The sequence below is a fragment of the Hydra viridissima genome, unplaced genomic scaffold (genome assembly GCF_058129835.1).
Source record: "Hydra viridissima isolate aposymbiotic clone 2 unplaced genomic scaffold, HvirCarnegie_v1 scaffold_5, whole genome shotgun sequence".
In the NCBI taxonomy this organism is placed as follows: Eukaryota; Metazoa; Cnidaria; class Hydrozoa; order Anthoathecata; family Hydridae; genus Hydra; species Hydra viridissima.
The window spans coordinates 9,466,919-9,483,082 of NW_028324304.1; the positions used below are offsets into that span (position 1 = coordinate 9,466,919).

Sequence of the window (16,164 nt, forward strand, 5' to 3'; positions counted from 1 at the left end):
AGAGCAACCTTAGGCTTTCTCATAAGTTTCTCACTGAGAAAATTTTCTTACGAAGGCCAAGGAAAATCTTGTCGTTATTTGTACAGAACTACAGTTTTGCAGTACAGGGCTACAGCTTAATGTAAGAAGAAAAAATTAAAGCTTTGTTCAGAACAAAATGGTTACCTGCCACTTTAAAGCACCGTACCGTGCGAGGGGGTTACCTTGAATAATATTTGTGTCGTGTAGAAGTAAAGGATTCTCAGCATATAAACCCCAACCCTCTGAAAACGATGGATAATAATCTACTACGTCATTAATCCATCCCGAAATTCCACCGCAAGAATCTTGAAAATTTTCAAGAAAACCTTGAATCTAAAGTTCAAAAACATTTTTATTAAAAATCTTAAATAAATCATCAACAAATAATGCACATGTCTGTTTTCTTGTGTGTTTGTGTGTTCGTGTGTGTGTGTTTGTATGTTTGTGTATGTCTGTATACATGCATACATTTTTTTAAAACCGGTGATGAGGTTACTCACTTTCAATTGCTACCTCTGATTCGTTTATTTTATTGCAAATGATGTATAATCCTCCTATTTCCTATTTTCTCACTTATTTTACTTATTTTTTCCATATTTTACTTATTTTTCCATATTTTACTTTCTCATTTTATTCATTGCTCAGAAACTTTTGTAGTTTTGATTTCTGCAGGTTTTGAAATTTTTTGAAGTTTATTTTTTTTCTTTTCCTTGCTTTTCAACGGCATCCGGGAGATAAAAAAGAAATCTAAAATAGTATTTGTCAAAAATTGTATCTGTCAGTTAGAGTGTGTTTCAAAAAAACGCCCAATAATATAGCTGCCTCTTTTACGTGCTCTTCTTGAAAAGGGATTCTTTCCCTTAGTTTTTTTGTATTTTCCAATACAAAAATTGCTTCTTTGCTACTCATAAAATAAAATGCATTTTAATCGGAATTTTGCGTAGGTAATATCAATTGTACAAAACATTGTTGAAAACTTAGAACTTTTGAACAAGTTTTGAGCAACGGTTGCTGGTGTTTAATATTAAACATTTTAGCAACAATTTAAACTGCAGTTTTATAAAAGCGTTTTTACAATCGCCAAGGTTCTTCTTCATGCTTTAAGAAAACTAAAACAATATGAAAAGCATCGGCAATTCTCGCGTTACGCCACTTTGGAATATTTTTTGTCATATTTGAACTCAATCAAAAAAAATAAATTTAGGTAATTTTTTCCAAAATATAGAAGAATATATAAGCTAGTTTTAAACTTCACATTTCAACTAAAAACTCAAAACCCCTAAAAAATGACAAAGGCGTTGTGATTATGACAATAAACCTGTAAATGATGTCCTGGCCGTGACTCATGAAAGTTTGTGTTGTAATCTTCATAAGACGGCCCCATTTCTGCTTTAAAAAATGGTACAAAGTAGTTGGCTGGTTCTAAACATTCAGGATCGCTCTCCAAATAACTAGGGACACCTAAAATTAAATCAATGGAATCAATAAATTTATTTGAATGGGTTGAAGTATATGTAATTTATTTAATGGATTATTCTTTCACAGTTTTTATTTGTAACACTTAGAAAAGCGCTGTAACAGAAATACAGAGGTAACACAAATTTTTAAATAATACTGCCCAGCAAGCACACGACGTTGAAACAACGTTGAAATAACGTTGATCAACGTTATTTCAACGTTGTTTCAACGTCGTGTGCTTGCTGGGTGTAGTTAAAATATTTTATGTTGACAAAGGTTTTGCAATAAATTTGCAAGCAGATACATTTTTAACATCTCTGAAAATTTCAAAAAGTGTTTCAATCAAAACAAAAAAATCTTTTATTTAAATTCTTTTTTGGATTTAACTTAGAAAATAATAACAAACCATATTTATCAGAACAAAATTTTGACTGATAGAATTCGGACAGAATTTGGACAGAAGTCGGACAGTAATTATCAATATTGTTTTTTGTTTTAAAAAATTTTTCCCTAAATGAATTTAAAGTGTTGGAGATAAATTTTCAAGTAAAACAAATCGAAAAAAGTTTTTATCGTTTATTTTATTTTCATTTCTTTGCTTCTAATTTAGTTTTGTAATTAAAACTTTCACTACTTAATTTGCTGATTTTACTAGTAAATTGACAAAATGATCAGGATCAACACTCGTTGTTGAAATGACCTGGAGTCCGTTTCATAAAAATTATTTGTACTGATTGTTGAATCTAATATCCCTAATATCCTAAAACATATGAAAATTTTTGTGACTTTTCATATTTATGCGACTTTTCATATATTTATGCGACTTTTCATATTTATGTGACTTTTCATATTTATGCGACTTATCACTATTTGTTAGAAATGTATACAATAAAACCATTTAAGCTTGCGTTTTTATAATTTTAGATTTTGTTAAAAATATATGCCCATCTAATCAATTATTATTTACTGCTAAATTAAAATTAAGAAAAGAAAATAATTTTGAAAGAGCTAAACTTACCATGATCCATCTATGAATTAAGCATTGATGAATTATTTTTTTGTAGCTACGTTAGAGGCTATGGAGTTAGCTTTATTTTTTAGATTTTTATTACAAACACCATGAATTAATTCGAAGATTATCAATTGATTAAAAAAAGCATCATTGATTTAAAACTTATCTTTTGGAAAAATAATGGAACTATCAGTAGATGTTTGAAAAATAATTGAACTACCAGTAGATGTTTGAAAAATAATGGAACTACCAGTAGATGTTTGAAAAATAATTGAACTATCAGTAGATGTTTGAAAAATAATGGAACTACCAGTAGATGTTTGAAAAAAATAATGGAACTATCAGTAGATGTTTGAAAAATAATGGAACTATCAGTAGATGTTTGAAAAATAATGGAACTATCAGTAGATGTTTGAAAAATAATGGAACTATCAGTAGATGTTTGAAAAGTAAAAGATAAATTGTGTTGTGCCACTTGAACAACTTTTTTTACTGAAGTTAAAAATTACATTTTTTTTTAAAGAAGCCAATATCATCACCAATCTCATCATTGTTGACTACTATGATTTACTATGATTCACTATGATTTACTATGATTTAGGTTCCAAAAAGAGAATAACAAAAATGCTCTCTGACGAGTCAAGTATTTCACAAAAAAAAGTTTTTCATATTTTAAATATCAAATTAAAAAAAAAAAAAAGAACAAATCTTTCAGTGTTTTCTTCATATTCATATTCTTCATATTCATATTCTTCATATGGTTTATAGATTTCTTGAAAAAGTAAACTCGACTCAAAGAAAAAAAATCAAAGTTAAAAAAGCAAAAAAAAAATTCAATACAATTGAATCGTGTTGATTTTATGTTCATTAAAATGTTGCATTTGATTTTTACGCTCATTTAGCACTGGGTATGAGCTTTTTTTCAGGGACTTTGTATGAATCCTTCTATGTTTATGCGTTATCACAAGTCACACAACGTTTACAAAACACACCTTTTTTTTGTATTTCTTTCTACCGCTTGAAACTAAAAATTGAGGCGTTCGGCAGCAAAATATCATGAGCCACATGTACGTGCCAATGATTTTTATTTCAAATTTAGAACAAAAATCTTACTTTAAGAGTAATTTTGCTTCAACAGCATAAAAAAAATAAAACAGATATAGATAATATACAAATTTGAGGTTGTTGATTTTAAATTTAAAAAAAAACAACTAATTTTCATGTGCAAATAGCACACGACGCACAGTGAAGCGAAATAGTCAAAAAGTGGCCAAAACTCAAAATTTTGTAAAGTAATAAACGCTTTTATTAAATTATTGTTCCAACTCTCTGACTAGGATAGTAGACATGAGAGAACCAAAATATATATTTTTCTTATCATTTGATATTTTTTCTAATAAGTTGTAAAAAAAAATTAATGAAAATGGTGTATTAAAAAAATTCCACTTATGGCCACTTTTTGAACTTTTCGCTTCATAGTGCGACGTATTGATTCTAAATCATGGCCTACTATAGTGACAGGCCGAGTAAACGTACGGCTTTTAAAAAAACTGTAGGCGAGTTTTTCTTTTAATAATTTGTAATATGGCGCGATCAAGGAAAAAGACGTGTTCTTTCAATTTGATATTCAATTAATTTCAATTATATTGCATGTGTATTAAATTTGCATTCTTTTTAGATCTAAATAATTAGATTCATAAAATATGGTTTTTAAGTGTTGTGTCTCAGGATGCAGAGGTAACTACGATGTTACAAAGTCTGTGAAAGTTTTTCGCCTTCCAAATAAAAAAAATCTGGATGAACGAAAAAGATGGATAAGTGCTATACCTCGAGATAACATTCCAGATGGCCCAAATACTTTTATTTGTGAAGATCATTGGCCTAGAAACTATGAAAAAGTTTTAGTTTACGGAAAGTTAAGACCAAAATATCCACCATCTGTATTTTCTTCTGTAAACTCAAGTCAAATTCCAACTCCACAGGCACCACCAAGACCAACAAGTAAAGCATTACCATCTTTTAGAAGTATTGTGCCTGATGAAATTGAAGATTTTGTAAAAGCTGACAATATTTCATCCTTTGATGATTTGTGTGAAAAAATAATGTCTAAATCTATATCTTTTTCTTTTTCAATAATATCAAATATCTATGAAAACTGTTTACATCTTCAATCTGCTGATACATTAGACAACTTGGGTGTTCCAAAGTTTATTTTAAAGATAAAAAATGATTTATCCTTTGATAGCTACCACTGTGGTATTAAGTGCACCATAAAACCTCTTTCTTACAATCATATAAATACTATTAACTGTATTAGTTGTCTCCATGCTGCAATACACTATCTGAATTCTTTACCAATTGATCACAAAAAAAGTATTATCATTGAACAGATGTTAAGTATGAACTCCTTAGTGTTTATTGGTGAAAAAAAATATTCTCCTGATATGGTTGCCAGGGCATTTGAGTATTTTTCATTGTCAAGAACACTTTATTCTCGATTACGTGATGACTATGAACTACCAAGTATATCACTGATGACAAAATTTACATCAAAAGTTAGAAATGTTGGAGATGATGATTTTTTAAAGTTGTATTTTGACAAATGTTCTATTTCTCAAAGACTGGTCATTCTACTAATTGATGAGATTTATGTTAAACCACAGTTAACATATCAAGGAGGTAACATTTTTGGTAAATCTGTTAACTCCCCAAATGAATTGGCAAAAACAGTTTTGGGTTTAATGATTTGTTCTTTGTTTGGTGGAAAACAGTTTTTGTATAAAGCATTACCAGTAACAGGTTTAGATGCTAAATTTCAGTATGATCAAACAATGCAAACAATTGAAACAATAAAAAATTGTGGTGGCTCTATTGTTGCTATTCTTTGCGACAATAATAAAGTAAATAAAAAGTTTTTTGGAATGTTTAATCTCCATAATACTTGGTGTACTAATGATAATATTTTTCTTCTTTATGATTTTGTTCATTTAATAAATCTATTCGTAATAATTGGCTTACAGAAAAATGCCAAGAACTATGTTTTACTTATGAAGGTGTTTCAAGAACTGCAAAATGGTCAGATCTTAAAAAACTTTTTCAACATGAAAAAGATGCTATTGTAAAACTAAATGAAACTGCAATTTTTCCTAAACCAATCGAACGTCAAAATGTGTCAACTTGTTTAAGAGTATGTTGTGATGAGACTGTAGCTGCTTTAAAAACTCATTCATCCATAAAAAATGTTGATGACACTACAGTTTTTTTATCTATTTTTATTAAATTTTTTAAAATTGTTAACGTTAAAGGACTTTATGAAAACATTTGTACTAGAGATGAAAATCGTGCTGTTTTTTCATCAAACAATGATGAACGATTGAACTTTCTTTTAAATTTGGCTGATATGGTTGAAAAAATGGCACCTGAAATACACGGTCAAAGAATAAAAAATTTAACCAAAGATACTTCTCGTGCTTTTTCCCATACGTGTCGTGGAATGGTTGAACTAGTGAAACATTTACTAATTACAAGTCATAAGTATGTTTGTCTTGGACATTTTACTAGTGACCCTATTGAGAAAGCATTTGGAAAACTTTGACAAGGATCAGGTGGTACCTATTTTATAAATGTTCAGCAAATATTGCAAAAAGTTGACATAAAAAAAACAAAACTTTGCTTAAATATTGGTATCATAGCTAATGATTTAGAAGTTTCATCAAGTCATTTGTGTGACAAATGTAATTATGTAATGCAAGATGATACTTTGTTGAATGTTTTTCATAATCCTCCTGTTATTGAAAGCAATTTGTCTAAAGAAATTAAAATGTCTTTGGTTTATATTGCCGGCTATGTCAGTAGAGAAGATCCTCCAGTTGAAGATACATTATTTTGTTTTGACCAATTTGGAGAATATATCAGAGAGATTAATCATGGTGGGTTAACTTTGCCTGGTGATAACATCTGCCATTGGATATTTTATTCGTACATTTTATTTCACCATCTTTACAAATGTGTCTGTCGTGTTAGCTTATCTAACAGCTTTTTGATGGTATCTGACTTTTATGGATTTACCAAAGTTTCAAAAAAACATTGTAGAATCCTTGCCAATATATTTTTTAACAATTATTGCCACCTTTACTCCCCGCGATCTTCAAAGGAACCCAAAATGAAAATATTGAAACTATCTTAAACGTGATATATATAATATTGTTTTTTTTAACTAATTGTAGTTTTATTTTGAAAAGTTATGTTGTTGTTTTTTTTCATAAAGATGTTTGAGCTTTAGTACTATAAAAAGTGAGTCTTTACTATGTTATAATGAAATGCGGTTTGCATTTAATAAACGATTTTTTTCATTTAAGAGGTTTTATTTGTTACAAAAACCTTTATTTATGATAAATTAATTACTATCTAATGAACTAATGAATCTATTTATTAAATAACCTAAAAAACGAATGCTTCCGTAAAAAAAACAACTCGCCTACAGTTTTTTTAAAAGCCGTACGTTTACTCGGCCTGTCACTATAGTAGGCCATGTTCTAAATGCCTCTATTTTTAATTTGTTTTTCAAAGAACAGAAAAAAATACACAAAAAATAGTAACGTACCAACTGCTTGTAAATCAAAAGGTACTCAGTGATCTAGCGCTTAGTCCCTATTAATCTTGTAAGCTGTGTGTGGGTTTGTCGTTTGCTATTTCTGAACTGCTCTCAATATGTTTGAGGGCATAATTAAAAAATTAAAGTCTATCGGAAATAGAGGAGCGTAATTTATATATATAAAAAAAAAAAATCGGAGCAATTTTATCTATTACTGTGAAGATTTGCTCCCGTTAAAATTAGCCTTTTGCACTTGAGACTTTTTATTTGTATGACCTTCCAATAACTCGAGCGTACTTTTTTGCGAACGTGCGCAAAACAAGCTGATTTCAGAAAAAAATATTTTAAAAAAAAATGGCAAAAGGTAAATGCAATACAACGATCAATAGTGGCGACAAATAGTCGCCTCCAGAGTTAGGGAGGAATTTACCAAGTCGACATATTGTCGCCATTCAAGTGCAAAGGGTTAACACTTCGCTAAAAAGATCGAACATAGTTTTTCTAATCCAACTGGGTGCAACTTTTTCACCTCTTTTTACTTTTGCAAAAATAAAAAACTTTGGAAACTAATTAACCTTAGTTTAAACAGTGTCAAATCAGGATACAAAGTATTTACTAAAACAGCAATCGAAATGACTGAATAAGTCAATAAAGTGTATGTATTTTATATTTCTTAAATTTAGTATATTTTTTAATCAAAATTGTTATAGTTAATATATGAATTCAATGCTTGTGACCAGCTGGTGTCTGACACTGTATATTTGACAAGGAAAAAAAATGTTTAGAGGTTTAAGTTCGAGCATAAGCATCTCTCTTTAAAAAAAAAAAAAGGAGGAACAAAAAGGATCACAGATTTAATTGAGAAGAGTTCATCTTCAGCATTTCAATTATCGGCATTAATTTGAGAAGTTTGCACTCACAGACCTGGATTCTTTTGATCTGCTTAAAGATGGTAAGCATTAAATTTTGATATTTAAAATATTTTAAGTTACGTGAGACCTATGAACTACTGATGTTTTCAAAATTTCTAATTTCATTTTTATTTGAAAAGAAATAAGCAACTTTAACAATTGGTTAACAAGAAATTTTTGTCTTTTTTCAACAAAACTCATTTTTCTTTTTTATTTTCATTAAAGCTTATGAAAATGTAATCTTACCATTAGAAGGATTATACTCTGCAGTTAACCTCACCAGACAATCAGGAGTGGTTTTGTTTTCACCTTTTGTATAAAACAGATCTTGAATATAGGGTTTTGCAGACACCATGATTCTCACGTTATGCTTAAACCAACGTTGAATTGCTTTCCAACGTGTTGGGCAATATGCTTCCGCATCTGAAAACATATGTTCAAGACTATCACAATTTTGTAGATTTTGATTTAATATTGTGCATGCATAAAATTTACAAAGTCGTTTGTATTATCATGGACGTATAAGAATGGGCGTGCAACTCATAGTTAAACATTAAAGACCGCAGAAATCAGCAGGCCATGCGAGTTTCTGACAAATTCTAAATTTTCCGCCGTCAACAAAAAATCTATTAAAATGACTGCCAGCAGATTTAAAGCAGAAACTCTGATCACGTGGTATTAGTTTAAACTTTATAGCATTTGTTTAATAAGACTTTTCAGGTTAAAGTAACTACTTTAGGTTTTGACAAATTACTAAATAAATTACACTAATGTAAAGGAAATTAGTTGTCGGCATGAACAAATTTTCATCATATTTTCAAGATGAACATTTGTAAATTTGGGTAAACTTTTTTCGTGTAAACAAAGTCTGTCAATGATAAAATAGACCTGTAAGGTTAATTTTAAAATCACTAAAAAAAGTATAGCAAAATATAAAAAAGTTTAAATAAAAAAGCTTAAATGAATTTTTTTGTCAAGATCTGGTTTTATTCACTTTCTTGGTCTTTCATTCACCAGCCTTAATTTTGTGTATTTTTTCCGATATGTCACCTTTTGCCTCGATTACTCTATAAGCTCCATAGTTTATATACATATGTGTGTATATATATATATATATATATATATATATATATATATATATATATATATATATATATATATATATATATATATATATATATATATATATTATGTATGTATGTATGTATGTGTGTATATATATATATATATATATATATATATATATATATATATATATATATATATATATATATATATATATATGTTTAACAACAGAAATATATACAGTTAAGGATAAATAACTTTTACATAAAATAATATAAGTACAATTAAGAAAAAAAGTAATTTGTGACAGTTTTAAAGAATTTAACAAAGCCAGTTTATGGCAAATTGAAAGAATAACTAAGTATTTAATATTAACATAGAATGGTTTACCATCTATATATAAAGTTTTACTTGACAAAAACAAATGGGTTATTATGTGCTTTTTATGACAAATGAAACAATATATGAAATATGAAAAATGAAAACATGAAATGTCTGGCCGCATTTTGCAAGATGATTATAAGTTTTAATAACTTTTTAAAAGGTTTTACATTACAAATGAATTATAAAAAAGCCCATTAGAAAGTACACCTACTAAAAACAATTCATGGTGGATTACATATATATTCCACTATAATTATCTTGCGAAATGTGGCCAGATATCTCATGTTTTCATCAGACATTATAGCTCTTACTTTAAGTCCAATGGATTCCAATATACTATATATATATATATATATATATATATATATATATATATATATATATATATATATATATATATATATATATATATATATATATATATATATATATATATATATATTATATTGGAATCCATTGGACTTAAAGTAAGAGCTATAATGTCTGATGGAGCAAGCCCAAATAGATAATTCAATAATATTAATAAACTGGAAGTTTACACCAATATAATAGTTGGAGTAGTTCCCTGTACATGAAACCATTGTACTCTAGGTAGCTACAAAACTAGTTGATATTTTGTATTATTTATTATCTCTCTAGTTATACATATACTAAAGTAGTTAAGTAAATGATCTCAATTTCTATATCATAATCAGCGGTATTTCTTAAAATATTAAGAATGTCTAGCTATATAACATTAAGCTTGAAACTTGGTTCTATTGCTGTTATCTTTAATAACTAAAATGAAGTTGATGTGACTGGTTAGACAAGACCAAAAATTTTTGAGGAATCCGACAGACTTAAGGTGGTACACCCCCATTCTAAAAAATTTCTTTAAAATAATCAATACAAAATTAAAACTACAATACACAAGTTAAAACAAGTATGCTGATTTTTTTTTTTAAATAAGAAATCTCGATTGCCCAACTTTTGCCTCACTTATTCCATACAAATTGCCAAAATATGGGTGTAATTTAAAACAAGATATCTCCAGTTTTATATATCTTTTTAACTCTGAAATTTTCACACTATGTTCCTAAAAGGTACGAAGAGGTTATGAACCAAAATCATGCATTAAAGATGCATAGAACATTTTAAAAATAATTTTCTATATACTTAAGAAAATTTTTAACAAAAAAAGCAAGAAAAAAAGATTTTAAACATACTTATACATCATATTTATTTGTTTTGGTTCATTACCTAAGTCAATTTATAACAAAAACACCCTGAAAATTTCAAGTCAGCATATGGTCCGAAACTGAAAATATTGCGTTTTAAAATTTAGGTATTTGGTAAAAATGACATTTTGAGAAAAACACAAAAAACAAAATAAATGTTCGTTATATTAGGAAAAGAAGCACGAGCCCAATTAAAAACCTCCACTATTATATTGTGGGTCCTTTTCCAGTTCTTTTTAAATATCTATGTAACCTTTTTTGATGGCTCTAAGCTGTTTCCTCCTTATTTTACCTTTAGCACTTGATTTGTGATTCATTTTTTTAAATTCGGTTGCAGCCCAATTTATGAAGTTCTTCCATGGATCCTGATGTTATTTGTAGTTAGCTTTACAAACATTATTTATTTTCCAATTTTGATAACCTGGTGTTGACTTTTTTTTGTTCCACTAACTACAAGCTTTGCAGAACTTAGTTAACAAAATTGAATCAAGACATTTTCCATACTCCCTTGATATTGCAGTGACAATACCATTTAAAGATTGATGGCCTCTCTTTTGTCAGGTACCATCAACAGAAACCTGGCAAGCAGAAACATCATTAACACTGATTGATTTAGAAATAATATCTTTGGTTTCATTGGCTGCGCTTGACATACTTGCAGAAGCAACTTCATTATAAGTATTTAACAAATTGTTATCTATTGCACTATAGTTTTTAAAATTCATAGGAGATGGCATGTTCATTACTGCAGCAAATTTGCATATAGATTGATAACCTTTACCAATTTCACGAAAAGCAGTAACGACTTGAAAATTAACTGATGCAGTAGGAACACCTGGAGTACTTTAAGATTTTTTAGTAGAAAACTGAGACGTGTGCCATCCTTTGCTAAATTGGCAACAAAGGCACTGTAAAGTTAAATAAAAACGAAAACCTTTCTTGCTTTTTAAATCATTTTCTAAACAAACTTCATTTCCACATTCGGGGCATTTAAACTCACTAACCATTAGTTTTAAAATATTAAAGTTTATAATGATGTTGTAATTTTTTTGACTTCCAGATATTTCAGTGTTTACTATTTTTTTGGAGCTTGCTGATAAACTTGGATTAGAAATTGATGTATCAAGCTGAATAAACTTTGAAGATTTTAGGTGTTGATTACAAGAAAACTTTCTTTTTTTAGTTCGAGCAATAGAACGTCCCATATCTTATTTAGCTATTTATTTATAAGAACATTAACAAATTAAAACAGCATGCAAGCACGATACATTTGATACATGTTCGCATTAGTAGTTCAAGTTATAGCTTTTAAAATAAACATGAAGCACAAAATAAACAAGCTGCAGTAGAAAAGAGTTATTGATGTTTATAAGCTTGAGCAAGTTTACATTTTATGTTTTAAAATGCGTTGCTATGTTGTTGCTACGGACTTCTCAATTTACTATGGCCACAAAACACATAATTGTACACACTTCCTTATTTATTTATTAAAAAAAAAATTAATAATATTGTTCTATGAAAAATTTTGAATTTAAAAAACCAATTTTCAAAAATTGATTTTTTCTAAAAAATTTCAAAATTAATGGAGATGTACCACCTTAAAGAGAATTAAATTTTTATTGTTTTAAAAAAAAAGATCTGTGAAAATGCGCAACGAGCATGGTTCGCAAAAAAAACAATGTCGCACGTCCATCTCTTAAGCTTGGTTTCCAATAGTTGTAGGAATGTCGTACAACAGTTGCACAACAACTTTGTTTTATAATGGAAACATTTTCTAGTGTAAGTTGCACAACTTAACGTTGGTTGTACAACAAATTTTATGTTGTACAACTGCGGTTGTGAGTTTTGAAAAAAATCTATTTCTGCAACAGTTTTTTGTTTTTTGTGCAAAACGCGCAGCTTATTTTTTTAATGGAAACCACACATAACTGTTGTACAACAATAAAGTTTACAAAATATCTCCATTGTGAGGAATTATTTTAACCTTCTCTGAGACACTTATGAGTCATTGCTTTCTTTATGAACTTGACAATATTTTTCCCATCTGACTGTGAATCATACAATTTACAAACTCCACTCCCCTTTTGCACAGTAGTACAACCGCCTCATTTTAACACATTGAATAGATTAAGACAAATTTGAAAATCCGATTAATGACAAAAGGTGTTCCAGTCTGTCAGGAGACATTCTTAAGTATCGATAAAAAAAAAATTCCCTATCAAATAGCATCATTTCTTGCACAAAAGAACTAAACGCACCTTGCTTAACGAGTTTTTTAAATAGTTCTCTGACCCAAAACATATGCGTCTTAAAATTAAAAGTGTAACAAAAAGTCGATAATTTAGAGTGATATTTTTTTTTTGTGACGGCCATTTTTTGTTTGTTTACACTGTTTTTTTTGAAAGATTTTTGCGCTAATTCAATCTAATGGAAAAATTGCGTTGTACAACAATTTACCGCACAACTAATCAAACGAACGTTGCACGATTTTTGTACAACATTTCTACAACTATTGGAAACCCAATGATATATTATATATACTAGATGTCTAACTTGCGGGATTTTATTGGACAAAAAGTGAAGCCGCTTTTTTTGTTTACAAATTGAATCCGCCATTTGTAATAAGGGCAAAAACTATATCCGCCATTTGTAATAAGGGCAAAAACTATATCCGACGTGCGAAATAAAAGTTAAAAATGCACGTTTTTGCCCGAATTAGAAATGGCTCCCACGGCTTCACATTTCGGATCGAAGTTAGACATCTAGTATATATAATATATCATTGTGGAAACCAAGCTTTAGGGGCTGTTTATATGGATCGGGCTGGCTCTGTTAGTCGGGCTGTCTCACTTCGGTGAGATGAATATTGTTATTAAGTTTATATGGATTTTTTCTAGTCCGAGTTTGAGTCAAAATTTGGAATGACTCAAGCCTTTGGTTGTATTGATGGACTCACATTCCCATTGTTTGTCCAACTAATCATTCTCAGGATTATTTTTGTTACAAACAATACTATTCATTACAGGTTCAAGCAGTTTGTGATTACAAAGCAGCTTTTTGGATGTTGAATGTATGTGGCCTGGTAGTGTGCATGACGCTAAAGTCTTTTCAAATTCTTCTATTAATACTAATTTGAGATGTTCAAGACTTCCAGGAACCTTTCAAACTATTACTAAGAGCAAAATAAAAGTTTCATGCTACCTAATTGGAGATCCTGCATATCCACTACTTCCACATTGTATGAAAGAATATAGTACATGCAAGAAAAATGAAGAAGTCATTTTTAACAGTATGTTGAGGACTGCACGCAACCCTATAGAATGTGCTTTTGGTCGCCTTAAAGCGCATTGGAAAATTTTGATAAAAAAAATGGATTTAAAACTTGAAAAAATTCCAACAGTAATTTATGCATGTTTTATTTTACATAACTTTTGTGAACGACGCAATATTTGTATTGATGAAGAGTTAGTAAAAATATAAGTTGAGGTAATAAATGAAAATGAAAGAATTTTTAGAAATTTACCAGATCCAATTTTTTCTTGTATTGACAGTGAAGGTGAAGTTATTTGAAAAGCATTAACTGAGTACACTAATGAAAATTATGTTCAAAAGCAAACTCTTTACACAGAATAAAATCAAATATAACAAAAAACAATACTCATCTTTTAATTAAATAAAAAGTTTTTAATATTTTTGTTCCAGTTTTATTATGATTTTTTGTCGGACAAGTTGAACATGTTTAAAAAAAAATAATTTATTATTGTAATAAAACAGTGAATTTTAATTATAAGCTTTTCACAACTTTATTTGTAAATATTTTTAAAAGAGTTTCTTAAAGATTTTTAGTCCCTAAAAAATATATCCATGACTTAAGACTTTTTAATAACATAAATGTCTAATAAACTTCATAAATAACAACTAGTTAAGCTTGTGTATTTCTATCGTCAATTGACTTTTCGTGGCTTTCATTTTTCTGCATCCAAATAGGTTGAAAAGCTCTATTGTTTTGATAAATAAAATGCTGAGGTGTAAGAGTTTGAACAGCAGATGTTTGTTGTTGAGAGATCAGTGTCCTGGAAAGTAATTCCATAGAGGAACACAAACCCTTGCTTAGATCACTAATTGATTTACTAATGTCTTTTATGCAATCAGAAAAAGATTCATTGGATTCTTTTATGGCTTTAGTTAGATATTTGCAAAGCTCTCCATCACTTTTCATTTCATTTTAAAAAAGTTTATCTCTCTGTGCTACTTAAAGATTTTTTTTAAAGCATTTTTCTTTTATTGTCAATAAGTTTTGGAACGACATGTTTTTCTTTTTTTTTGTTTTAATTCATTTTCATTATCGCTACAGTCTGAAATATCCTCGTTATTAAAAGTTATTTTTTCACTACTTGAAATACCAAATGGTAAGGGCTTACTATTAGCTAAACCACCCCATTATGAGACAAGATTATCATAGTGTTCAAAAACAATTTTCCTACTGCCACTCCTTCACCCAGACACTACAGCTTTAGAAAATGCTTGTCTAATTTCTTTTGTTTTTTCCTGGATTCTTTTTTTTCCTCTAGAAATTAACTTTTTTTTTCGACAAAACTCTGTCTTAAGGAGGGCCTGGTCTTGACTAGATAGCTGTTTAAAATTTAAAGGTAAATTTGGAATGTCTGATCCTGAACCAAACAAGTTTTCATCGACATATTTATTTACCATATCCTTTCTGATATAAGAATACTGTGCTTGTTTATCAGCGTCAAAGTCTAAATTTTTAAACATTATAGAGGATTTATATGCCTGTATAGACTCTATTAAATCTTCTACCATTTTTGCACTCCATTTAAATTGCTTGTTTAAACTTCCAGATACTTTTTTAGTTTTATATTCGTCAGAATGTTTGCTTAAACTTCCAAAGACATCATTCGCTTTTTTATTTTCTTGAGAATTTAGTTCTTGTATTACAAATTCGTCAGAATGATCGCTTAAACTTTCACAAGCTTTGTTTGTTTCATTATTTTCTTTATAATTAAATTCGAGCATTTCACTTTGGTCAGACATTTTTAAAGTTTATTTAAAAAAAGACGCATGCGTATTATGAAGAAAACTGTCTCGCGTTGGTGGGATCCCACTCTAAACAAGTGAGATCTCTGTTATCCGGGCTGGCCCATTTGTAATGTAAACAAGTTTAATTTTTATATGTAAATCTTAAAGCTTGCGAGATCTCGTTTAAACGAGCCAGCTCGGCTAAACGGGCTAGCCCGGTTCATATAAACAGCCCCTTATACGCAAATGGTATAATATTGATATTGATATTAATGTGTACTGTGAGGAGGGAGAACTAAAATAAAAACGACGATCGATAAAAAACATACACAAGATGATTCCCCAACTATTCACATAAATAAGTGATAAAGCGTAAGAAGAAAAGTTAAATACAACTGAGAAAAGACGTAAACACGAAGAATCGTAAATGATAAAGCGACAATAAAAAAAGTTAAAAACAACTAT

General features: G+C 29.0%; 1 protein-coding gene across 1 annotated transcript in view; it reads right to left on the reverse strand.

Moving 5' to 3' along the window:
• LOC145188859 (uncharacterized) overlaps positions 1-16,164 on the reverse strand; it is a 28,256-nt gene that overhangs the window by 911 nt on the left and 11,181 nt on the right. Inside the window, exons 7-9 of the mRNA XM_090088713.1 lie at positions 8,243-8,419; positions 1,340-1,482; positions 166-354 (exon numbers count right to left, since the gene is read on the reverse strand). Coding sequence (XP_089944839.1) covers positions 166-354; positions 1,340-1,482; positions 8,243-8,419 — 509 coding nt within the window. The remainder of the gene's footprint in view (positions 1-165; positions 355-1,339; positions 1,483-8,242; positions 8,420-16,164) is intronic.